The sequence below is a fragment of the Palaemon carinicauda genome, chromosome 32 (assembly GCF_036898095.1).
Source record: "Palaemon carinicauda isolate YSFRI2023 chromosome 32, ASM3689809v2, whole genome shotgun sequence".
In the NCBI taxonomy this organism is placed as follows: domain Eukaryota; kingdom Metazoa; phylum Arthropoda; class Malacostraca; order Decapoda; family Palaemonidae; genus Palaemon; species Palaemon carinicauda.
Window position 1 is genome coordinate 76,801,618 of NC_090756.1, and position 27,534 is coordinate 76,829,151.

The 27,534-nt window shown below is 42.6% G+C and overlaps 1 protein-coding gene across 2 annotated transcripts in view; it reads right to left on the reverse strand.

Moving 5' to 3' along the window:
• LOC137625784 (coiled-coil and C2 domain-containing protein 2A-like) overlaps positions 1 to 27,534 on the reverse strand; it is a 165,625-nt gene that overhangs the window by 57,603 nt on the left and 80,488 nt on the right. For both annotated transcript variants that reach the window (XR_011040898.1, XM_068356673.1), the window contains exons 14-17: positions 21,768 to 21,863; positions 18,399 to 18,596; positions 18,003 to 18,208; positions 1,684 to 1,859 (exon numbers count right to left, since the gene is read on the reverse strand). Coding sequence is in view for 1 of the 2 variants with exons in the window: in XM_068356673.1 (XP_068212774.1) it covers positions 1,684 to 1,859; positions 18,003 to 18,208; positions 18,399 to 18,596; positions 21,768 to 21,863 (676 nt within the window). In the remaining variant the exon portion in view is untranslated. The remainder of the gene's footprint in view (positions 1 to 1,683; positions 1,860 to 18,002; positions 18,209 to 18,398; positions 18,597 to 21,767; positions 21,864 to 27,534) is intronic.

Below are 27,534 nucleotides of genomic sequence, written 5' to 3' on the forward strand. Positions count from 1 at the left end.
AAAATTTTGAAAGTTATACAAATTTAAAGAAACATCAATACTGAGATCCGGATGTTGAGGAGCCACCATCCTTAACCTACTTACAATCATACTTTGAGTTTTGTTAGGATTCAACTTCATACCCCATAATTTGCACCATGCACTAATTTTAGCTAAATCTCTATTAAGGGATTCACCAAACCCAGATCTACATTCAGGGGATGAAATTGATGCAAAGAGAGTAGCATCATCTGCATATGCAACAAGCTTGTTTTCTACGCCAAACCACATGTCACGTATATATAGTATGAAAAGTAATGGGCCAAGAACACTACCCTGTGGAACAAAGGATATCACATTCTTATACTCACTATACAGTACTCCTATACTGTATATATTGTTATATACAGGCATAGGTTTTGCTGTAAAGGCCCTTGTGATATTGAATTTATAGTATTGTACCTTATATATGCATTTAATCTTTTTCATGTATATAGGAGTAGTGTTGAGTCCTCATATGGTGGGGAGGATGTTGGACATGAATAAAATCCCTATTTAAATAATTTGTATTTTGTAAATATTTATCTTTAATATCTCTTTACTGCTTTTATTTATTTGGATGGATATTATGTTTATTTATAGTTGAATAATTGATACTTATTTGCTGTGTGGTCCGTGATTTTTGTGCTCAAAATTGACAAAAAAATAAATATATCGAAAAATGGCATTTTTTGCCCCGAGTTTTCTCTTTTTCCAATAAATTTTCTTCTGCCTTTTTTCATTCTCATTATAACTGTGTGAGTGGAGTGAATAATTAGAAAAAATATTCCAATAAATGGTTCGTGAATTTAGACCCAATCTATAAATAAATTTTTGTAAAAATGTCCTGACAAACGCATGAATGTTATATTGATGAGATAAGGAAGAGCAGGTGACATTCCATCTGATGATGATTAAGTTATTAATGTCAGGTCACCTCAATGTAAATAAGATGTATCAAGTGATATTGTGAGATATCTTGAGAGAGGCAAGAGAGCGTGCTAGAAATAGGAATGAATGGCGAGCGATTGTGATGCAGTTCCGGTAGGCCCTGCTGTTCCTTCCGGTCGCCTTAGATGACCGCGGAGGTAGCAGCAGTAGGGAATTCAGAGTTATGAAGCTTCATCTGTGGTGGATAACGGGGAGGGTGGCCTGTGGCACCCTAGCAGTACCAGCTGAACTCGATTGAGTCCCTCGTCAGGCTGGGAGGAGCGTAGAGAGGAAAGATCCCCTTTTTTTTTATTTGTTTGATGTCGACTAGCCCCCGAAATTGGGGGAAGTGCCTTATCTGGACGATTGGCTCATTTGGGCTCGGTCAGCCCTGGAATGCAACAGAGCTACGAAGAAAGTACTTCGTTTTCTCGCCAACCTGGGATTTCGGGTCAATCTCCAAAAGTCCCGCCTACTACCATCAGACCGCTTCGAATGGTTAGGCATTCAGTGGGACCTTTCAAAGCACAAGCTGTCTCTCCCTTCCAAAAAGGTAAGAGAAATAGCTTCCAAGATCAAGAATTTTCTCAAACACAAACAGGTGTCCACACTCTTGAAGTTTTGTAAGATATAAAACCAAACGATTTCTAACCATTTATTCCAATCACATGCATAATGGCTTTTCTTATCTATAAAATCAAAATCAATAATCCCAAAATAAGCATTGTTACATACCCGACGCCACTGCAGATTCATGCCGAATGGGAACGTGGAATGCCTGAGCAACGTGGACGATGAGGCGCACATTTTGATCTCCCAATGCAGTCCCCCTGACCTGGTCCCTCTTCTTCCTCTCGGGTCTCAGTGGACGTCGAGCTTTGAAAATCGACAGTAAAGAAGTTCCAATCGTGCTGGAAAAGACAAATGGTACGAGTAATTAATATGTAAAAGAAAATTGACAATGGAAACTTTTAAAATAACTTATCATTACTAAAAGCCTTCAAGATAAGAAAATTAATTTTATAGTTAAAGAACCTTAATACAAATATCTACTATCAACCAGTCTTGAGCTCTCAGAGAAGGAGAGTGTAAACTTTACAAAACAAACGTAAGCAATACTTTTTATTACAGTATCTAATTCTTCTAAATTCCTTTTACAGTGGAACCTCTACATACGAACATATCTACATCCAAATTTTCCAACACCCGAAGCAAAATTCGAGCAATTTTTCAACTCTACACCCGAATTTTATTTCGACACACGAAGTAAGCAATTTTCGTCGTACCGGTTGTATACAAATTTTTCGACACGCGAAGTACAATTCAAACACGTTCCTACTCTACACCTGAATTTTTTTTCGACACCCAAGGTAAACAATACCCGTACGCATACGCTTAGATGGTACTCATAGCGCCGAATGTATTTTTTATTTCCGCCGATAGAAGGCAGCACTTCGACCTCAGAGGGACCCTCAATTAGCGTGGCTTGGGTCATTCCTCTGTTCTCGTCGGCTTCGTGTGGTTGTGCCCTGTGCGTTGTGCTATTAACCCTTTTACCCCCAAAGGACGTACTGGTACGTTTCACAAACCCCATCCCTTTACCACCATGGACGTACCGGTACGTCCTTGCAAAAAAATGCTATAAAAATTTTTTTCATATTTTTGATAATTTTTTGAAAAAATTCAGGCATTTTCCAAGAGAATAAGACCAACCTGACCTCTCTATGACAAAAATTAAGCCTGTTGGAGCAATTTAAAAAAAATATACTGCAAAATGTGCTGGGAAAAAAATAACCCCTTGGGGGTTAAGGGTTGGAAATTTCCAAAGAGCCTGTGGGTAAAAGGATTACGTAATTGTATTTTAATCGTGATTTTTTATGTTCATTCTTTTACAGTATCTTACGTAAATCATGGGTCCTAAAAGGCTTAGTTTCGCAAGTGGTAGTGGTGAGAAAAGGAAGAAGGAAATGCTTTCTTTAGAAGTAAAGCAAGAAATTATTGAAAAGCATGAGTGAACTAGCAAAAGAATATGGCCCAAACATGTCGCCGATCTCGACAATCTTGAAACAGAAAGAAGCCATTAAAGCAGTGAAACCTTCTAAGGGGATCAACATCATTTCAAAACGTTGTAGCCCTGTCATAGAAGAGATGGAACGACTTCTGCTAATCTGGATCAAGGACAGAGAGATTGTTGGCGACACCATCACCGAAACTATCATCTGCGAGAAGGCGCACGCCATCTTCACTGACTTGAAGGAGGAGAGCTCTGAGGGTGATGCTGGGGAGAGTTCAACCAAACGTTTCTCAGACAATTTCAAGGCATCTCGTGGCTGGTTTGAAAAATTTAAGAAACGGTCCGGGATTCATTCAGTTGTTCGCCACGGAGAGGCTGCTAGTGCAGAACACAAAGGCTGCAAATGACTTTGTGAAGAGCTTTGAAAGGATCGTGCAGGAAGAAGGCTACGTAGAGCAGCAGGTGATCAATTGTGATGAAACCGGGCTGTTTTGGAAGAAGATGCCCAGTCGAACCTACATCAACGCCGAAGAGAAGAAATTGCCTGGGCATAAGCCAATGAAGGATCGGTTGACTCTTGGCCTATGTGCCAATGCTAGCGGGAATTTCAAAGTCAAGCCCTTACTGGTTTACCATTCTGAGAACCCTAGGGCCTTTAAGGCACAGAATGTGGATAAGGACCAGCTTCATGTTTTCTGGCGATCCAACTCGAAGGCCTGGGTCACTAGGCAGTTCTTTGTCCAATGGGTTAATCAAGTTTTCGGTCCTTCTGTGAAGTATCATCTTCATGAGCAGAAATTGCCTTTAAAGTGCCTGCTATGCCTTGACAATGCACCCGCTCACCCCCCCAGACTTGAAGATGATATCTTCGAAGAATTCAAGTTCATAAAGGTGCTGTATCTTCTACCGAATACCACCTCTATCCTCCAGCCCATGGACCAGCAAGTCATCTCAAACTTTAAGAAGCTCTACACCAAGCACCTTTTCAAGCAGTGCTTTAATGTCACGCAAAGCACAAACTTAACTTTGCGTGAATTTTGAAAAAGCCACTTTAACATCGTGCACTGCATGAAGATCATAGATCAGGCTTGGGTGGGATTAACTTGACGAACCCTCAATTCTGCCTGGAAGAAGCTGTGACCTGATGCAGTTTCTCCCAGAGATTTCGAAGGTTTTGACCCCGAACCTGATCCCGTGGTGGGTGCAGCGTAAGACGTAGAGGAAATCGTCTCCCTTGGCAAGTCCATGGGTCTGGAGGTCGACGCAGATGACATCACGGAACTCGTCGCCGAACATCACGACGAACTTATTACAGAGGAGCTCAAAGAACTCCATGCTATGTCTGAGCGCATGAGTGATGACGAGGAAGAGAGCGAGGAGGTAGGAAATGTGTTAGGTTCGGCGCAAATAAAAGAGGTGTCAGGAACATATCAAGACGTGGTCAACTTCATCGACAAATACCATTCAAAAAATTTGCAGGTTTGTCGTGTAGTTGCGCAGTTCAATGATGTTTGCCTAACTCATTTTCGAAACATTCTGAAAAGCCGTACCAAGCAACTTTCTATCGATAGCTTCTTTAAAAAAACCTACGAAGCGAACTCGTGATGAAGAGGAAGGAAGTAGTTCAAAGAAAACGGCAAAGAGTGAAGAGAAAAAAATTCAATCAATTTTAAGTGTAGAGAGTGAAAGTGATTAAAATTAATCATCCAAAAGAAAAAAAGAAAATGTAAAAAAAAATATAAAATATAAAAATAAAAAAAATAAATGAGCTAAGTTAGGTTAAAGTTCACTTAGTGTAAGTTAGAATAAGTTACGGTAGTGTACGTTTATCGTAGTCACCCTCTCTACCTCCTCGCCGCCCGTCCGTCTCCTCTCTGCGTAGCAAGACCGACACCTGCGCTGGACTTTCTAAGGTAAAGTGACGCTAAAAACCTGTTTCTTATTTATCATTTCTTTATAATTATTCTTATTTACAAGCCTATTATCTAATTTAGAGTGCATTATTGTCATGTGTAATTATGTGTAGTAATTTATTTTTGGGCTCGACCACGGATTAATCCTATTTCAATGTATTCTTATGGGAAAATTCGTTTCTACATCCGAACATTTTCGACACCCGAAGGCAGTTGTGGAACGGATTAAAATCGTATGTAGAGGTACCACTGTAGTTTCTTGCTTAAGGTTCATAAATTGATCCAACTTTTACTTCTAACTAAAGAACCAATTTTTCAAATGAGCTTTATGAGATTCTAGAATGTAGTCTCATTAACCCTCTAAGCTTGGTCGTTAAGGTTGAAAGGTTACTCATAAATGGTAGAGGCTGATCATATATACATATGATCAGTACCTAAGTCCATCCCCACCCAAGCTAAGACCAGGGAGGGCCAAGCAATGGCTGCTGATGACTCAGTGGGTAGAGGACCTATAGGCTCACACAAACACCCGCTCCTTAACTCACAAGGATGGTGAGGTTGGCGACACTAAACAAGAAACTATCAAGCTGAGTGGTCCTCAAGCCCAAATCGTGCCGATCACTGGGCAGAGATGTTTTCAGTATACAGTACTGTACTTCCATAATCATTATCAGGGATTTTACATTGTCATTCATCAACTGAAGTGTATAACAAGAATTTGGATGACAAAATTCCTGTATATGTATAGTTTTCCAAAGAGTTTCAACAAAATTTGTTGACAAAGCACCATCAAAATTGTCAGAACCCTTTCCCCAAAAATATTTTCCCTGTTGGAGCCATTTGGCTTATAGCATCCTGCTTTTCCAACTAGGGTTGTAGCTTAGCAATTGATAATAATAATATTAAATGATAATGCCAACACTGCTTCAATTACAATTATGCTTCAATACATGACTTAAAAAACACTGACATTCATTATAACTTAGCACAGAATAGGCCTGATCTATCTGATAGGTGTACTGTAATAGCATGTGAATAACAGTGAAACCTATACAAATCTAGAAACAATAATGACTTGAAAATTTCTTTTTCATACCAGCATTAATCTAGGCGTAAGTCTATTTACTGACAAAAATAAAATACAAACTATGAATGTTGTTGTTCAAGTTGCTCAAAGAATCCACAATTAACTACGACAACATTAAAAAGAGGATTTTTCTTACATTTTTGTAAAATTCTAAGAACTGTATATTAATAATGTATTTTCAACTGGATATCACTTAAAAAATTAGAAAACCAAACTGTTCTATTTAAAACTGTTGTTAAAACGGATTTTGAAGCAAAGCAAAAAATCTATTTTTGGGTGAGATAGCCATGTCGTCCTGATGGAAGGTTCCTATAGGTAGCTTTCTAAGGGATATTTGGCTACAGTGATATTCCCAGAGAATTGACCTTTAGGTCTCCAGAATTCTAACTCCTGGCGCGAATATCCTTAAAATGACAAATTCGGAGATAATTTGTATTTTTCCTAACCATACAAACCTTAGCTATTTACATAGGGTATTACTTTCGGCGTAGCTGAAAATGACGAGCCATTAGATTTCTAACGAGGGTTAACAACCCCCGCGCTAGTTAGCAAGGGGGTAGGGGAGGGGTAGCTAGCTAACCCCCCCCCCCCCCCACACACACTGGTGAACTGCTTCACTTCACTTAGAGGTAGGACTTGTCTTGGAGGACAGGGCTGGCAGGCAAATATGTGTAAATAGCTAAGGTTTGTATGGTTAGGAAAAATACAAATTATCTCTAAATTTGTCACTTGTTCCGTAACCGAAATACAAACCACGCTATTTACATAGGGTGACTTACCCCTTAGGAAGGGTGGAAAGTCCCCAGCCTTACTGGCTTTGGCTTACCCGGGGACTCAGAGTCCGAGTGAGCAGCACTTGAGAAAAAGAGTCCCTGCACCTCGCAAGTTTCTTGCTCCACAAGAAACGTGCGGCCTACATAAGTTGTGACTCGTCCTAGGAAGTTGACCTGAAGTCCTTTAGATGGAATTCTAGGCTAGGACGTTCCCAATACCACCTCGTCAGGGTATGGGGGACGCAACAGTATTAACTTAATACTACGAACGCAAGGAAGCATGGTTTACCTGCAGAGGTTTGAGGTCAGCTATGCAGAGACCAGGATGCTGCTTTCCCCAAGAGAGGGGAGGATGAAGAAAGAAGTAAGGGCCACACATACTCTTTCATTCACGCTGACTAAAACCGGGTAACAATGCCCTCAACCTTCTGCTACCTGTCCATTAAGGAGCCTGAGGTTAGACCAGCTGCTGTGCAGCCACCACAGGGGCGATAGAAAAAGTATCGAGGCTCCTGTGGGTCACGCCCTGCAGGTAGTGGGCTGTGAAGGTCGTTTGACGCTTCTAGACCCCAGCTTGTAACACCTGCGCCACAGAGAAGTTTTTCTTGAAGGCCAGGGACGTAGCGATGCCCCTGGCATCATGTGCTCTAGGGCAACGTGACGGAGGAGGGTCCGGATTCAAGGCATGATGAATGGTCCTTCGAATCCAGGCTAAGATGGTATTCTTGGTGACTCTCCTCTTCGTCCTTCCCGTGCTCACAAACAGAGCTTGCACGCGGGGACGGACTGCAGCTGTTCTCTTCAGATAACGCCTAAGACTCCTAACTGGGCATAGTAGCAGATGGTCTGGGTCACCTGTTACAGAACGGAGACTCATCCCCCTGAAGGAGTCGAACCATGGGTCTGGCACTCCAGGGTTCTGAGTCTTGGCAACAAACTCAGGGACGAACGTGAACGTTACCTCCCCCCATCCCCTTGAATGGGCGACGTCGTATGAGAGACCATGAAGTTCACTGACCCGCTTGGCCGAAGCCAAAGCGAGCAGGAATACCATCTTCCAAGTCAGGTGTTGATCAGAGGCCTGGCGTAACGGTTCGAACAGGGGTCACTTCAGAGCCCTGAGGACCTGAACCACGTTCCATGGAGGAGGTCTCACTTCCGACTGAGGGCAGGTAAGCTCGTAGCTTCGTATGAGTAAGGAAAGTTCCAGCGAGGAAGAAATGTCTATTCCTTTCAGCCTGAAGGCCAGGCTTAAGGCTGAGCGATAGCCTTTCACCACCAAGACTGAAAGGCGCATTTCCTCCCGCAAATACACGAGGAACTCCGCTATTGCTGGAATAGTGGCATCGAGAAGAGAAACCCCTCCCACGACACCAACCACAGAAGACTCTCCACTTCGCCTGGTAGACCCCTGCGGATGACTTTCGCAGGTGTCGAGACATCCTTTCCGCAACTTGTTGCGAAAAGCCTCTCTCAGTGAGGAAACGCTGGATAGTCTCCAGGCCTGAAGCCGAAGTGACGCTACGGCTTTGTGGAAGATGTTGCAATGTGGTTGCCTGAGTAGTTCGTATCGTGGGGGAAGCTCTCTCGGGAGTTCCGTCAGGAGCTGCAGAAGGTCCGGGAACCACTCTGCATGATGCCATAGCGGCACTATTAAGGTCATTAACAGGTTGACCGATAGTCTGGTCTTGCTGAGCACCCTTCTCATCAGACAGAACGGTGGGAAGGCGTAGACGTCGATGTTGTCCCACCGTTGTTGGAAGGCATCTTGCTAGAGTGTCTTGGGGTCCGAGACTGGGAGCAGTACAACGGCAGCTTGAAATTCAAGGCTGTCGCGATCAGGTCCACTGTCGGGGAACCCCACAAAGTCAGGACTTTGTTGGCTACTTGAGGATCCAAAGACCACTCGGTACTCACTATCTGCGAAGCTCTGCTCAGACTGTCGGCGAGCACATTCCTTTTGGCAGGAATGAAGCGAGCTAATAGAAGTATCGAGTGGACTTCGGTCCACCTCAGTATCTCTACTGCAAGATGGGATAGCTGTTGTGAAAAGGTAACTCCCTGCTTGTTGATATAAGCCACTACTGTGGTGTTGTCGCTCATCACCACCACGGAGTGGCCCGCCAGGGTCTGTTGGAACTGTTGAAGGGCCAGATATACGGCCTTCATCTCTAGCAGATTGATGTGGAGGTACTTTTCTAATTCTGACCATAGGCCTGAGGCCCTCAGGTTCAGAACGTGGGCCCCCCCACCCTTCTTATGATGCATTCGAGAACAGCATCAAATCCGGGGGAAGGACGAGAAGATCCACTCCCTTTCGAAGGTTTTCGTCGGTCAGCCACCACCGCAGGTCCGTCCGTTCCGCAGGTCCTATAGGGACCAGAGAGTCCGGGGAATCGTTGCCTTGATTCCACCAGGACTTGAGCCGCCACTGCAGAGATCTCATCCTGAGGCGGCCGTTGGGAACTAGACGGGCCAAGGAGGCTAGTTGACCTAGGAGACGTAACCAAGATTGGGCTGGAAGATCTTCTCGACTGAGGAAAGGCTCTGCAACCCTCCTCAGCCTTGCTATCCTGTCGTCTGATGGAAAGGCTCTGTGGAGATTGGTGTCTAATATCATGCCTAGATATACCAGTCGTTGGGTTGGAAGCAGAGAGGACTTCTCGAGATTTACCATGATCCCTAGATCTTGGCAAAGTCCCAGAAGCCTGTCTCGGTGTCGAAGAAGGGTCGACTCCGAGTCTGCTAGGATCAGCCAGTCGTCCAGATAACAGAGGAGACGAATGCCGTTCCTGTGCGCCCACGAAGATATCAGTGTGAACACTCTGGTGAACACCTGAGGTGCTGTGGAGAGACTGAAACACAGCACCTTGAACTGGTAGATCTTGTTGTCTAGGCTGAATCTTAAGTACTTCCTGGAAGACGGATGGATTGGGATCTGGAAGTACGCGTTCTTCAGATCCAGTGTGCACATGAAGTCTTGCGGTCTCACTGCAAGTCTGACAGTGTCTGCTGTCTCCATGCTGAACGAAGTTTGTTTGACAAACTTGTTCAGGGCTGAGAGGTCGATGACAGGTCTCCAGCCTCCAGACGCCTTCTTTACAAGAAAGAATCAACTGAAGAAGCCTGGGGAGCTGTCGACGACCTCTTGGAGAGCATCCTTCTTGAGCATGGTCTCGACTTCTGCCCGAAGGGCTAACCCCTTTGCCGATCCCATGGCATAGGAACTCAACGACACTGGATTCGCTGTCAGGGGAGGTTGATATGTTATTAACGAGACGCGATATCCTTGTCCGATCACAGAGATCGTCTAGGAATCGGCCTCGTGTTGCTGCCACCTGTGCATGCAACTTTTTAGGCATCCCCCCACTGTTGGACACACAGGGGGATTGCCAATCCTAACGTTTGCGGCCTCGGCCGCTCCCTCTAGGAATTTTGCCTCCCCTGGAGGACTTTCCGCCCTTCTTGTCTTTGACAGGAAAGGGCTGCTGTTTAGACACCTTCGTCTTAGCTGCCGGAGCCTGCTTTGGTGTCTTGCGAGGCTGCTGTAGTTGTTGAGGAGCTGGAAGCTTGCAGGGCCGAGATGTAAGGGCCCTCTCAGCTGTCCGTTCTATATCCTTGGGCTCAAACAGGTTTCCTCCAAGGATGGAGGAGTGTCTGAGCTTACAGACATCCACAGCGGGGACCTTCTGGTGGAACCTCTCAGTCACCGCATCACGAGGCTTTAATATCGAGTTAGCCCACAGATTAGTAACCTGGTGAGCCAAGAACTCGATGGAGCGCGTGCCCGAGAGGAGGAAGGTCTCCAGGGCCTTCCTATTGCTCTCCTTGGACAAGTCCTCAGAGCGCAAGAGGATGCCCAGAGACCCCAGCCAGACATCCAGCCACGAAGTGGCCTGCATGGCACACTTAGCGACTTTCTCCTGGCTTAGGATCTCCGACGCTGAGAATGTCACCTGCCGGGCAGTGAGTTTCTCTAGAGAAAAACCCCTGGTGAGCTCTTTCACAGAGTGGTGGAGGGGAAGAGCTATACAAGACTCCTCCATGATCTCGAAATACCTCCTGTGTTGTACACGAGGAGGTGGGAGGAGCTTGTTCCCGGCAGAAGAACGGCTGGAGGAGGCGAGCTCGGAGAGCTGGCCCTCGACCTTGTCCCTGGCACTCTTCACCCCCTGGGACCATGGTAGGGCTGCACTGGCCTTTGGGGGTTTCTGAGTACCATAAACCTGGTCCAGGACCGTATCCTTGCCTTCGCGGGGGGCGGTCTCGGGGTCCTTAAAACTATTGAGTTGCCTCATTAGATTAAGGACCTGCCAGAAGGCATGCTCCGATTCGTGCTGCTCTCCTCCTTGTGGACTGGCAGCTAAGTCTCCTGTCCCCAGTGGCTCTTTTTGGCGGGACACGTGGATGTTCTCCCATGGTACGGTTGGCTCTGGACGAATCCTTGATGATGACTTGGGCACCATCTTCGAGTCCTTGGGCTCCCTCCTGGGAGGGATACAGAGGTCTGGACGGTCCCTCCCACACGAGACGTTTCTCTCGTGGATCGGGAAAAAGATTCAGTTCTCCCACTTCTGTGAACTGAATATGGCCCTCGTTTCAGGATAGGGCCACTATTTCACTAACTCTAGCCCCTGAGGCTATAGCAAACAGGAAAATAACTTTTTGGGTTAGATCCTTAAGGGAACAATCTTCATTGTTCACGGTTGAAGCATAAGGTAGGACCTTGTCCAAGGACTATGAAATGGGGTTTGGAGGAGCTGCACGCCTAAGTCTAGCACATGCTTTCGGGATTTTGTTAAAGATATCGTTCGTCAGGTCCACTTGGAAGGCGTATAGAAGAGGTCTAGTCAGGGCAGACTTACACGTAGTTATCGTGTTGGCTGCCAGGCCTTGTTTATGAAGGTGGTTAAAGAAGGCCATACAAAAATCTATTAAGATTTCTTTCGGTCCTTTTGCTTTAACGAAAGCAACCCACTTTTTCCAGAACGATTCATATTGTCTTCTTGTTGACTTGGACTTGTATTCTTCTAAGAAGTCTATACTGCCTCTTGAGATCCCAAATCTTTTCTTAAATGCTAGGGCGAGAAAATCATGAGATGAAGGTTTTGGGTTCTTTGTGATGAAGTGAAGACAGTCAACTTCTGAACCTGTTGAGATAGTGCTGGGTTCGGCAGAGGAACCAGCCTCAGCTTCAGCTCCATTATCAGACGGAACCAGTTGCTCTTGGGCCACTTGGGAGCCACTAGAGCTACCGCTCCTCGGAAGGATCTCAGCCTGTTGAGGACCTTCAGAAGCAGATTGGTCGGAGGGAACAGTTAAATCCTGGTCCATCTGTTCCAATCGAGGGACATAGCGTCTGTCGCCTCTGCTAGAGGGTCCTCATATGGGGCTACATATCGAGGTAGTTTCTTGTTGTCGCTCATTGCGAAGAGGTCGATCTGCAGTTCCAGGACTTGTTGCAAGAGAAGGGGAATGAGTCTGCGTCTAGGGACCATTCTGACTCTATCGGCTTGAGCCTGGATAGAGCTGGATAGAGCGTCCGCCGTCACATTGCGGAACCTCTGAAGGTGAACTGCTGATAAGTGCCATCTCTTTTTCGCTAAACAAAAGATGGCTAATATCAGATGGTTGATATGGGGCGATCTCGAGTCTTGTCGGTTCAGACATCTCATTATCACTTCGCTGTCCAAGATCAGCCTGATGTGGGCTGATCTGCGAGGGGAGAATTTTTTCAACGTCAAGAGGACTGCCATGGCCTCCAAAATGTTGATGTGAAAGGTCTTGAACAGAGAAGATCAAGTCCCTTCGACTTTCTTCTGATGGGAGTGACCTCCCAATCCTTCCGTCGAGGCATCCGTGTGGATGGTTACCGATGGTGGAGGCGGTTGCAAGGGTACAGTCCTCGCTAGGTTCTTGGTCTTCAGCCATGGCTTGAGAAGTGATCGTAGTAAGGTCGGTATTGGTCTTTTTAGATCTCTTCAAGCGTTTAATGCGTATCTTCTCCAGACTCCTGACGCATCTTTCAGCTGTGCTCTTAGCACTGGGCCTGTAACTACTGCCAACTGGAGAGAGCCCAGTACTCTTTCCTGTTGGCGTCTTGAGATCCTGTCGGATTTCAATAGTCTCTTGACAGACCCTGCGATCTCTCTCCTCTTCCCTGGGGGAATGGAGAGGTGGTGTGACTTCAAGTTCCAATGGATTCCCAGCCATTGAAATTCCTGAGCTGGAGAGAGTCGAGACTTCTTGAAGTTGATCTTGAATCCCAGATGTTCCAGGAACTGGATCACTTTCTTGGATGCAGACAAGCCGTCCTGGATGCTGCCCACACCTGCCAGTCGTCCAGGTATGCTGCTAACTGAACACCTTCTAGGCGTAGTTATTGAACGACTGCGTCTGCAAGTTTCGTGAAGACCTTTGGGGAAAGGGCATAGTTCTGAAGACATACTTTTTCTTCTGTAGCTTGAATCCTAGGTAGGAGGAAAGGGGCCGGTTGACTGGGATATGCCAGTAAGCATCTGCCAGGTCTATTGAGACTGAGTACGCCCCTTTTGGTAACAGGGTCCTTATGTGCTGAAGGGTTAACATCCTGAACTTGCTGTTCTTGATGAACTTGTTGAGTGGCGACAAGTCCAGAATGACTGAGTTTATCTGAGTACTTCTTGGGAACACAAAACAGCCTTCCCTGGAATTTGATGGACTTTGCTCTCCTTATTACCCGTTTGCTCAAGAGTTCTAGGGTATATTCTTCCAGTGAGGGGGTGGAGTGTTGGAAGAATTGAGGAAAAGATGGTGGAGGCTTGCTCCAGCTCCATCCAAGTCCGTTCTTGATTAGGCTGTGGGCCCAAGGATCGAAGGTCCAACGATCCTGAAATTGTTGGAGCCTCCCTCCTACCTGAAGCATCTCATTGCTTCGATTGTCCGGAGGATTTACTTCCCTGACCGCGTCCTCCCTTACCTCGTTAGGGATGTCTTGAGGAGCCCCGTTAGGAATCTCTACTTTTGGGATGAAAGGTAGTGGTTTGCCTCTCCAACCCAGGGTTGAATGCTGGTGACTGGGCAACCAGCTGTTGAGGCATCACCTGGAATGTGGCTTGTGAATGAGCAACCACTTGGGGCACCGCGGTCATGGCGACTGTGGGATGTTGTTGGGTAGGCCGAGAGGGTAGTCTAGGCTTCTTGGTCTTCCTCTTAGGTTGGGGACCCGCATCCGAGGAAGACTTACGCTTGGATGAAATGCCCCACTTCTGGAGAAGGTTTCTATTCTCCGTGGCGGCTCTGTCAACTACCTCCTTGACCACTTCATTTGGGAAGAGGTCTTTTCCCCCAGATACTGGAAGATATCAGCTTCCTATGTTCGTGTTTCACTGTTGCTGCAGCAAACACGAACTCTCTACATGCTCTTCTGGCCTTCATAAAGGCGTACAGGTGCTTTACTAATGTGGCCAAGTGCATTTTGGCCATGACCATGTTCATGTCTGGGGTGCTCTTCAAGCCTGCACACATCTCCATGCAGTTCTGTAGGGATAGGGATGCCGCAAGTCTCTCCTTCGTCTCGTGCTCCTTACGCAAGAGAAAGTCTGACAGTTTCGGGAGATTCTCGCTGAACTGTCGTCCCGCGATATCTGCATCCAACTTCCCTACTGAGAAGGTTAGATGGACTTCTTTCCAATCCGTATCCTCCATGGGCATGGCTAACGACAGAGGTCTACACTTCTCTAGTGTAGGGCATGGTTTGCCTGCCTCCACTGCCTTAGCAACAGATTTAAAAGCCTTCGATGTAAAGGGGAAGGCTATTGAAGCAGGAGCAAGAAAGGTAGGATGCTTCTTGCTCAAGGCGGACACTTTCGAATTCGTGTAGCCCACCTTCTACAGGCCGCTCGACAAGAGAGCCTGTGCCTTGTCGTGGTCGAATACCATGACCTCCTTGGCTTCCGTCTCCTCTTTCGACGCTGGCTCCTGCTTCAGTCGGATGAAGCAGTCTGGGTAAACTTTAAAGCTTGGCCAGAGCTGGATGTCATTTAAGGGGACGGCTCTCCTCCTCGGGATCATCTCTAAGAAGATCCTTCTCGGTGTCCGTGGACACTTGAGACATCCTTTCATCCTGGTGGATGTCCATGCCTTGCAGCGCCTCACTGACATCCGTCTCGATGGCAATCTGGACGCAGGGAAGTTCGGGTCGTGCTTGGGGTAAGACAGCTTTACTACCTGCTTTCGGGAACAGCAAGTGGCGCATCCTTTCATTAGGCAGGTACGGTCCCGGAGAGTTTTTCTGGAACCCTCGTACCCATTTGCGCAGCTTTTCACATGCTGCATCCCTTGACTCCGTTGACTTAGGGTCGTCGAAACCTTCGGTCACCGAGGTCCGGCAGATGTTGCAGTCTTAGGGGTCCCAGTACTGTAGGGTTCCGGAACTGATGGTGCAGGGGGCATGAGACCTGCACGCTTTGTGACCACAGAAGTTCCTACTCCTGTGGTTACAGAAATTGACGTTGCACTTCATTTGGTCCTCCTGTAAAGAAAAGAAATTTAAATGTGTATGCGGTTGTTTATTTCACATGATAAACAATTTATGCAAAATATTAATATTAGTATTTTAACCATTATAGCTTAGGATAGTAAGCTAGAAGGGAAATAGGAAAGACACATACTTGTGTCTCCTGTTCAGCCAATTGCTGTGACCTCCCCCAAAATTAAAGTTATAGTTTCCATATCAAGGCAAACTCAAGAAGAAGGGTTCTAACCTCTAAGGATAGAATAAGTGTATACTAACACTGACCCTTCTTAAGTTCTTTAATATTGTGGGATAAGTTGTCAACTGATTAACTATCAGTGTAATGAAGGAAATCTTTTCTTTCAATATAGGATTGGTCTCAACAATAGACAGTGCAAGGATACACAAGGTATGTTGGAAAATAACTACTGTATAATATATACTATAGTTTTCTGTCTGCAGTATATACTATACTGCAAATATACTGGCTACTGTATAATCATATACTGTAGTTCAGCCGGCATGTTGCCGGCTAGGATAGCACCTGGTGGCATGGTCCGGCCGGCATGTCGCCGGCTGGGTAGTAACTGGCGGCACCGGTGGCATGCCGGCTGAGTTAGTACCTAACGGCAACGGTCCAGCCGGCAGCATACCTGGCGGCACTAGCTGACAGAGAGAGAGAAAGCATGGAGTGAAGGGCTGCCTTATTACAATGTATGTTTACAAAGAATAAGGGTGTAAGTATTTAACCTTACTGCCTTCCTCCAGAATGAGGGTTCAAATGGAAGGGGAGAATGCATCATTCAAGCTTCCATCCAGCCACACTATCCGTTGCCGGTCACTGCCAGCTTCAGGAATGTGGATGGCAGTCCAAGGGATGACTGAAGAACACTCAATAGTAGAAGGGTCTCCCACCGGCAGCCGTCACAGCCGGCACAACCTTTCCCGGAGCCTTGCGTCCATAAGGGAAAGACTGAGTGACCATACAGCTGCTCATGTAGGAGCCCGGCCGGCACCACAATCTACCCGGCAGGCGGTGAGATTGTAGGACGACGGTCACAGAATTGCGATAGCTAGGCCATCACTAAAGGACAGAGAGGGGCAGGGAAAAGGGCCCTGTACCTAGTGTAGAAGAAGGCAGCAGGATTGCTGCCACTTCTACACAAGGGTGAAACTTTGTTTCGGTATCGCCGCCATTCAAGGCAGCAGAAGAATGTCTATTCTTCAGCCTAGGGTCTGTCGAAACAGGACTAGTCTTCTGGACCACAGGGGAGAAGGTGGCGGAATCATACTACCCCTTCAAGTGCGGCCTAGGGAGGCTTAGCCTCCTATGTCAGCGGCTCTAAGCCGGCAGGGGAGTGACTACTCGCCCCACTGCTCGGCCACTGGCAGAAACACTGAATACTCTGAGGTTCTGTCGAGAACCCAAGCCGGGATACTCGCCAGCAAGGGTGGGAGACAGAAAACACTAGCCTCGTCAAGCCGGAGTGAACTACTCTATTGCAAGACCAAGATAGGGTAGCCTATGGCGGCACTCAGAGGGAAGGAGGGATTACCCTTAAATCTCCACAGGAGACGAGTATCGAGTTATATAATTAATTCTAAGAGATATACTATCTCCTGTTGAATTGATAAAAAGATACTCGAGGTTAAACAGGGATAATGTCTGAAAGTATACTAAAGCGCAAAGGCTATGTAGCCCAGCGCAGGGCGAAGATTTCGGTTACCTAATTGCCGAAACTCTTAACGTATACAATTGACATAAGGAAACGGAAATTTATATGCATAAATATATCTTTACTAGTATAATTGAGCCTAAATAGCTTTCATAAATTATTAATGCTATTACAACCGGGAATAACGTTCTGCTAACTAAATAACACATGCGTAACAAACGACAGCGCCCATGGCGCCTCTGGTGAGCGGCTAAGCTCTATAACATAAAATTACACTAATTTCACTGTGAAGCCGGAGCTAAAAATTATACACTGTAAAAAATAAATACTCAACTTTCCAGGGGCCGAAGAAGCTGGAGATTGCATTATAAATCCTCTCAATAACGATCACAAAACGTTAGGATAACAGGGAAGACCAGCGTGCGCAATCGTTACAGAAATAGGAATGAGAGCCATCTTGGATACTCAATAGTAGTATGGGAGGAAGGGTAACCTTGATAACGGCTCCCCTTCCGTTTTCGCCACTCTTCCCCCTCGAAACGAAAATGTTATTCGGGGTGAAGATTGCTATGTGTCCTATCAAGATATATGTCTCCTGATATTATGCAATATCCTTAAGAGAAATTTTAAGAATATTCGCGCCAGGAGTTAGAATTCTGGAGACCTAAAAGTCAATTCTCTTGAAATATCACTGTAGCCAAATATCCCTTAGAAAGCTACCTATAGGAACCTTCGACATGGCTTGAGCCCAAAAAGTATTCTAACAAGAACCCAAGTCTCAGTTATAGGCTCTTACAAGGGTTGTTCAAATGGTCTGTTCTACATATAGGAAAGTTAAAGGAAGGTAAAGTAAATGACCGAAGAGGAGAGACATAGAGTAAAGTGCAAAATGCATCTCTGCTGGCTGATGAAGAGACACCAAAGAACAAGAGCCCTTACTACTGTTAAATAGTATTAAATGGCTAACTGTAAATGGTCCACCTACTGGATCAGATCTTTAAATCAAAACCACTTCTGAAATTGGAAAGAATGAGACACAAAAGAAGTACTGTAAATTGAGTAACTATGAAGACATTGTAACGAGTAATAAATCTTACCCAATGTCAGGTATTCTTTCCTCCTGAACCAAGTCCTCCAACTTGAATGCCAGATTAGCCTGCATGTACCGCTGTTGCATGTGTCTTCGCAGAGATGCTAACAGCTTCTCCACATTCTCCCAGCGCCGATCAATGCCCCATAAGTGCGAATCAGGCCCTGCTGATTCGACTGGCCCACTTCCCACCATGCTCTGCTCTTCGTAAGCCTTAGAATAATAGTCATGTTTATTTCTTTAACATAAAAGCAGCTAAGAATAGAATGTATAAAAAATCAGACCCCATTTAATATGGCTGGCAGAATCCCCCTGTACAATATGAAATGTTAATTGCAATATCAAAGGAGACACTGAATAAATATTCATCTAGCAAGGTAGAAAGAGACCGTCATTTCATTACCTCTAGACTCTTACGAAGGATCTGGGATTCATGGGGAGGGATAAGCCGGAGATTCTTGAAAGCAGGTTCCTCCTTGTCTCGTAACTGAAGAACTCTAAAGCGGACATTTGTGTCGAGTTCTAGGTCGGAATAGAAATCCCCCTCACAGCTTTCTAGCTCAAAGTAATTGCCAGATTTTACTGTACCACCAGAAGATTTCTGTGAAAAAAATAAAAAAATAGCTCTCAGTGTATTTGACATAATATGAAGCACCTAAGAATAAAATAGCAATTAATTTATAAATATTAATGTTCAAAAAAATTCCTTTTTTTTTTTGCCATAGAAATTTTATAAGATGACTATTTTTCCAGCCTCTGGCCAGGTGAAAATTATTACTGTCTAGGGGTTAACTATTGCTTTGTAATTATTCAGTGGTCACTTTCCTCTTTCTAAGGGTAGAAGAGACTCTTTAGCTATGGTAAGTAGCTCTTCTAGGAGAAGGACACTCCAAAATCAAATCATTAGGTAGTGCCATAGACTCTGTACCATGGTCTTCCACTGTCTTGGGTTAGAGTTGCTTGAGGGTATACAAGACGTACTATTCTATGTTTCTTTATTTCCTTACCTTACTGGTCTATTTTCTCTGTAGAAGTCCTTTGGGCTTATAGCATCTTACGTTTCCAACTATATAACGTCAAACATAGACGACTGCGTGGTTAGACCATCGTGCGTGTGAAATTCTTATGCACGGTCGTTCATGGATATGGTCATAATTATAATTGTGCCATCTTTCTTGTGTGGCATGATATTGTGTGTGGTGATTTTCATGTGTTTGCAACATCCCGTGCCAGTGAAGTTGGCAACAATCCTGCAAGTGATGGAGATTGCAAACTTATATAGGTTCTAGATCATGTTCATAGGGATGATCGTGCACGTGGAGAGGGGTCCAAGAGGTGATAGTAATCATACTCGTGGTCCTTCATCTCGTGGATCATTGTCTTGTGAAGCAAGGTCTTATGGACATCATAGCGATCAAACCCTCTTCCCTTGTATGCATTGAGAAGGTGCCCATTGCTCGTTGAAACCAGAAGACTGGTCTGAGAAGTCGACCATCTCCAGAGAACCAGAGAACTCTTTAGGGATGCTCGTGGTAGTCTGGGACCTGGCACACATGTAGAGGTCACCAATGCATCTAGGGAGTGTTCCATGCAGGAGAGGAAGGAGAGCAAGGCTGTGCATTTTGATCAACTGTACTTGTGCCTCGTTTCTTGTGAGATTTCACTCTGGTAGCAGGGGCGTGAGCCCTTGTACCTCATACCTCAATGCATTCCCAAGAGAAAGGTTTTGCTACAGTGCTGTTCCTCTCATGAAGACATGCAGATGGACCAGACTGAGACTCGAGAGTCAGACACAACAGGAGATTTGGTTGTCATCTCTTTGTAACTTTGCAATGGGGAGCAGCAGTGCAGTGTGTACCAATATAATTGGCATGCATCAGTTCTCTCTCTCCTGAAAGAGAGAGAATCATCCAGGAAGGGGAATGGAGGTGTAATGATGTAGTACAAATGATGTCCAAGGAAAACCTTCCTTAGGTTCACTGTGTTGGAAACACACTCAAGGCACATGCCATTCAACATGAGCAAGTATACTATACGGTATTGGATAACAGCAGGTAGTGCGGAAACTGACTAAATCCACAGAGGATTCATTGGCTAAATTCATCAAAGGATAGCCAGTTCCTTGTGATGCGCAGTGCCTATTTAACTAAGGCAAGTGACGCCTGCCGGTCCATACTAAATCCAGTAAGATCATTCGCCAGGCATTAGAAGTAAAAGCCGAAGAGACATCATGTCTATTGCCTTAAACCCAATTCCTCCCCCTGCTGCCAGTGACTTCATCGAGATTTAGGGGGCATTTACTCCACACCCAATGTTCTCGTTACTTCATCAGGTCACTCATCTGCTTACACTCGTACAACCGTTAGCAAACATAGATTGGTATGGTATACTACCTAGCACGGTATTAAGAAGAGTAAATCTAGTGAGATCACTTCTAAAACTGATTAAGATGAAGGCAGATGAAATTCTGGGACATATAATAAGTGAAAACTAGGAGGAGATGATCATGATGAGTACGGAAACTATAATATTATTATTATTATTATCATTACTTGCTAGGCTACAACCCTAGTTGGAAAAGCAGGATGCTATAAGCCCAGGGGCTCCAACAGGGAAAACAGCCCAGCGAGGAAAGGAAACAAGGAAAAATTAAATATTCTAAGAACAGCAACAACACCAAAATAAATATCTCCTATATAAACTATGAAAACTTTAACAAAACAAGAGGAAGAGAAATACGATAGAATAGTGTGCCTGAGTGTACCCTCAAGCAAAAAAACTCTAATCCAAGACATTGGAAGGCCATGGTACAGAGGCTATGGCACTACCCAAGAATAGAGAACAATGGTTTGATTTGTGTCCATCTAGAAAAGTTGCTGACCATAGTTAAAGAGTTACTTCTACCCTCACCCATAAGAGGAAAGTGGCCACTGAACGATTGCAGTGCACTAGTTGACCCCTTGAGAGAAAAATAATTGTTTGGTGATTTTTGTGTTGTCAGTTGTATGAGGACAGAGGAGAATGTGTAAAGAATAAGCCAGACTATTCCGTGTATGTGTAGGCGAAAGGAAAATAACGGGAGAGGATCCAATGTACAGTAGTACTGTCTGGCCAGTCAAAGGACCCGTAACTTTCTAGCGGTAGTATTTCTGGTACTGGTAAACACTGCTATCCAATTGTAATATCCGTCAACCATGACTGCAAGGCAAATCAATCAATCTATAAGAAAAACAAAAGATTAAAACGCCCAGATGAGGACACCAAGAAGTAAGACTGTACTCTCCGATGGCCGTAAAAAAAAGGAAGGTTGCATTACCTGGTGGGTGAGCGGAGCCTACCCGCCACCCGCCAAAATCTACTACTACCTTGTTTAAGGTTTAAGTGGCTGTTCCAGTTTCATTGAAGTCATATTCCTACTAAAGGTTGAAGGCTTGTATGACGTGTTTGAACAAACAGCCGTGACCACACAAGACTAGATTTGCTTACACTTGCAAAACACTTCAGACGACCAACTGCTTTTCTCTTCTTTCTTTTAAGAGATACTAAAGCACCTGGGACAGTTTTGAGGCCCATGAAAGGGGTTGATTATCATAAAGATTGGATTTGTGAAGAAACTTTCTTATAAACTAAGAAGATAAATAAATAAACAAGTAAATTAAACATTTAATGAGTTCACTGCCATTAATAATTCTTGAATGAAAATAATCATATGAGAACTGTCCTTTAAAGTCAACTTTAAAAGATTTCTCAAAAAATTGCAATAGGTTTTTACCTGCAAATGGGCAAGAAGCTCGCAGTTTCCAGGGTCATTTGGATCAATGTGACTATAATCTTCATCCTTACTATGAGTCTTTTCGATGTCCGTCACCTGTAAAATCGTATGTGTGTAAGAAGAGATGATAAAAGAAATTGTTTATAATTAACATTCTGCCAAAAATATCTGAAATCTTTATAATTTAGAATGCCTGAAACTATGGTAAATGGTATAACCTTTTATGGAACAAATGTCTAATATAATTAAAACTAAATGAAATAAAATTACATAAATGCAAATAGGTAATTGGAAAGTAAATTAAATATTCTATGAAGTGAACAAACAGCAATAAAGTCTGCAAAGTATATGAAACCGGTATCAATATTTCTGATCATAACCATGCTAATTATATCATACAAAAAAGTATTATCATTTACCATGTCAGTACATCTAAAACTCATAAAATAAATTTTCTGTATATGAGTAATCTTGCTGTAAAACCATCACACAGAGCCCATTTTACAGTCCACAATGTTCCTAGAGACATAGGTCTTCTGATTGATAAGCAGATGGTTATACAAGGAAAATATTGCTGAAACTTTCCCAAAACAATCTAGAAAACCTAAGATTCTCATGTTTTAAGAGTTCTGTAGGAGACTGAGGCCAGAGTGATTCTTTTTTCACATCCTTCTATTCTATAATCATATTAGCCAGACAATCATCAATCATCTACTGTGAAGTACTTGTCCCTGGCTCTACAAAAAGGATCTTTATTCTGACTTTGGCAATATCTTTGATGACTCGTCAGTAACAAACAACTAATTTAAAAAATTACTTTGTCTGTTGGGATTCATAAAAACACATTCATTGCAATGATCTATGTTTTAATGAAAGCAAGAAAGAAGATGAAAATAATTTCAAGAATATAGTACAGTAATACCTCAGGATACGAAAGTTTGCTGTAAACGAAAAACTCATCATTCGAAACAACATACAGTAGGGTCCCGAATTATGCGTGTTCGAATTATGCGATTCCCCATTTATAGAGTCGGTAGTTTAAGAAAAAATAAATTGTTTCTGCAAAGCTGTTCAAAGTCTGCAAGTCAAGCACTACAAAATATATCAAATCTATTGTCTTTTTAGGTATATTGGTAGCACTAAATACAGTGCTTGATAATAAATGTTATCAAACGATATTTATCCTACATTTTATTAACATAATTTCATAATAAATAGCCCCTTAAAGGATAAAATTCCATATCAACAATGAAATCAACTTTTAAATATGCGAATCCAGCTGACAAAATGTAAACAGAATTGTGGTTACATTCTCGGCAATCTTTATCTTTCTCTAACCTTTCGATAATTTTAATGGTATTGTTAATGAAGGTATATTCAAGCATTATTTTTATTTAGTATAGAATATATAAAAGCTTTAGTTTTCCTTGTGGGTATTCAAGGTTTTCACACGTAGGCTGGGTTCGTTTATCGGCAGTGAATAGCATAAATTTCGGTAACAAGTCGGCAATATTTTGTCATCTTCTAAACAGTATAGATTTGCTTTACAATGATTTGTTTTGTAAAGTACAAGGTGTAATTATAAAATCCTCTCTCCAAGAGAGAGAGAGAGAGAGAGAGAGAGAGAGAGAGAGAGAGAGAGAGAGAGAGAGAGAGAGAGAGAGAGAGAGAGACTTAAATCTCTCTTTCTCTCTCTCTGTATGTGTGTAAGAAATAAAATCTTAGTTCACATATTACAACCCGAGTTTAAGAATGAAATTAACATGACTATTATTAGTTGCGGTGATCATTTCCTCGCTTCAAGTGGTACAAGAAACAATAACATGGCATTCGATTACAACAGCTGATTCTCTCTCTCTCTCTCTCTCTCTCTCTCTCTCTCTCTCTCTCTCTCTCTCTCTCTCTCTCTCCGATGTTATACAATACTTACATATACTGTACTGTGGATGAAGAACCCAAAATAGGTTTTATTAAAAACCGTCAACTAAATATAAAACAAAAAAATTATACCGAGTATAAATCCATTTCAATCGTAGCTTAAAATATGACATCCGATTTCGTCAGCAAACCACTATTTTTAGGAAACTTCACTTTATTCTAGAAAATTGCTACTATTTATATAGTTAATTGTGCTTTAAGAAAACCCTGTACTTTTGTTTTAAATTTCGGAAATGTTTTATAAATCGAGTATTGCCGACTTATTTTTGTTTAACTTTTGGCTGTGATCAGATCAGCTGATGTCTAGTTCTCGCTCTCAAGAATATGAGCGTATGAATACAATAACAAAGCATTGTTTATACCATTTCTTAACTTATTCAAACCATCTATACAGTTAATATTACATAAGCACCAATGTCTTATAACCTATCATATTTATTGTTTATTACATTTATAACCATCATTCTCTCTCTCTCTCTCTCTCTCTCTCTCTCTCTCTCTCTCTCTCTCTCTCTCTAGGATACCTTTCGCTACCCCCCTCATTTCTTACCTCTCTCTATCTCTCTAACAAATGAAATCTTTGTTGTTTCACAAAGTTCAGTTTTATTAAAAATCAAGCATGATTAAATTTTCCTTACTTCTCCAATCTCGCACCTTCTCTATCATATAGAACGTTCTGGCAGACCTAATTGTTCGATGACTTTAAAAACTGGCCTGGGACTTTCTTCTTCTTTTACCTTTTATTCCAAATGGTTCCATAATTTAGGTGGGTACAAGTTGACTTATAACTGCAGCTAAGAAAAGTATTTTGGATATGGAAAGGACAATTATCTTTCGTAACAGTTTGGAATTATCGTAAATTACTATACTGTTAATAGCGGCTCTTTGCTATTGTTGATAAAAGTATGAAAAAAGTTTTCCTGCTTTGCTACGATTTTAGGAATTGATATGGATACGATAAGTAAAATATTTGTAATAACATAATGTTTACTAAATGCTTTTAATATCAATAGTTATCACTTTGATCATGTGTGTTTAATGCGTTCGTTTGTTTATTATGATCGAAGATGGAGCGTACAGTAAACAAATAGAAAATTTCCGTTTCAGGCGGCGTCATAAAGGAAAACGTTTTTTCATTTATTTCGAAGTTCTAAAAAAATTAAGTAGAACAACATTGGTAAATCATCATATAAAACTAACCTATACAAAGATGTGTAAATGCGTTCGTTTCTTCGTTATGATCAGAGATAAACGTAATCAAAACAATGGTCGTCATTTTTCATTGTGCTTTTTGGCGTGTTTAGGAAACTTTTGATATGAAATCTCCTTTATTTTGATAATTTAGGATTTTCAATGATACAACAAAAGCTACTCTATACAGTGATGGTTTTGCTATTCACCAGTTGTCTTATACAATAGATATGACAAACATTGAAATTTGTATGTATTTTGGGTCCTGTTATAACGAGAAATATACGGTGTTTACACACATCCTGGTTGTAACTTTAACCTTTTTTTCAAGTTATTACAACTTTAAAGTATATTAAATGTTTGATTTATTTACAAAAACAATTTGATAGTATAAAATAATACAGTATAGTATATAGAAAGTATTGGAAATGGATGGTAAACACATTTGAATAGGCAAGTTGGTGGTTGCCATGGCCCAAATGTAATTATTTGTTAGTTGTATGTTTTGAAATATGCGATTTTTCATTTATACGAGGTCATTGATCGATCAAATTCTCGCATAATTCGGGACCCTACTGTACAAAGACTTTTTTGCCTCATATTATGAAAAAATACTTAGGATACGAAATGAAATTCATGTGGTTAGGTTGGATTAAGTATATTGAATGATTCAAATGTAGTTGGCTATATTTCATTCAATTTCATTATGCGAAAATTTTGGGTTTCGAAAGCCACTACGGAACAAATTAAATTTTGTATCCCGAGGCATTACTGTACTTCCATTGGACATTAGACAATATGTCCTCCTTTCTGTCCTTATCCGTCAGAACGTTGCATTCAGATTGAAAGGAAATCTTAGCAATGGGTAGCCATCACTATAGTGCTCCTTGTAAGCACACCTTATCTCACCATCATCAGCTCGACAACTTTGATGATGTCTGTAATAGTGATCAAAATCAAACTTTTGGGATCACCTGGTGCAATTGTCTTGCATATCTTGGACCTCTTGAGATAGACACTTCAATTTTCAGACTGTCGTGGATAGAGACCATCAAATACATTTGCATGGCAGCAGAGCGATCCAAGCCTGGGACCGTGAGTTTAAGCTGTTTACTAGGGAAGATACTGCTGTGGTTGGATGCCAACGTGGGGAGGGGGTTAGGCTTGCCTGGCTAACGTTCTGGAACTGAAACCAGAAGCTTTTACCTTTACGAACATTTTGTGTTGCGAGCTCGCTCTCAGATCAGATTAAACTCGAAAACCGATGTACTACTGTACGTAGGATACTTTGATTACCGACAACTTACCTTTGTTAAAAACTAGTTTATTGGTAACTCCACTGCAAACTAAGAAAGAGTAGTAACTTGCGAATCCAGAATGTAAATTATAAAATAGAATACTCCCAAGGGGCTAAAACTTAATAATTATAACAAGAAATTTAATAATTAGAAATTTCTCCACATATATCCTAAACTCCTAACTCTGAATATTCAATAGAGAAATTAATACAACTTAAAGGAAAACTTTCAAATTATTAATAGAAAGAAGAAAAGTATTTCACTAAATTAACCGCAGCTCTCACAGAACCCAATACCCAGAAGTTCCTAAAAGAAAATCAGGCTTCTTTTGAAAATTGCTTGGTGAAAAACAAGGTGGGTCCATCATTAAGCTGTTGCTGTTAAAACTCCCCCCAAAAAGATTGATACAGCTATAAAGAGAAATAGCAGCACTTCTTGTATCATGAATCCTAATTTTCATAACCTTCATTTAGTGCTATTATAGTATGCTTTCTACCGACGATTTTTGTATCTACCACCCCTCTCTGACTATAGTATGATACCTACCATCAGTCCCTAAGGATACGGTCTACTTGCTAATCCGCCTCTAATAACGAGAATCAATACCGACTTGATAACCCAACCTAGCCTAACCTAACCTAACTCAACCCAACCTAGCCTAACCTAACCTAACTCAACCCAACCTAACCTAACTTACAAACTGCTTATAATTATGCACCCATGTCCTAACATAGTCTAACCCAACCTAACCTAACCTACAAACTGTTTATAATTATGCATCCATGTTATCCTTCCAATAAATATTATTAAACTATCATTAAAGTCCAATGAGGATAACATACTGGTGGTAAGTAATCTGTTTGATAATCCTCATCAAACAGGAGGATTAACATTGACGGTAGATAACATACTTTGAGGTAGATAGCATACTGTAGTAGAAATTCGACGGTAGATAGCATACTATAATAGCACCCTTCATTTGACTTCACAGTAATCCAATTCTCTGTGGGTGCTTCTGTCCTTAAACTCTTTACAAGAAAATGCATAATATTCTTGGAGAGAGGACATTTTGAGGTCCTAACGCAACTAAACAATCTAGGATCTTTCCCTCAATGTTTCAAGTTTTGTCAAAATAAAACTTAACGAGTCTCATGGAGACTAGGAATCTTTTCTGAAAGAATGTGGCAAAACTTAGGCCAACCTTTTAACTTGAAATAATTTCTAGTCTTGAAAGTAGGTAAAACAGACAATATATAATGTTGATACAGTGATCAGGTATGTAAATTCCCTTTCCCCATAGCCTTAGTGGATATGCTACAAGCTAATGCACGTCCAGTTGG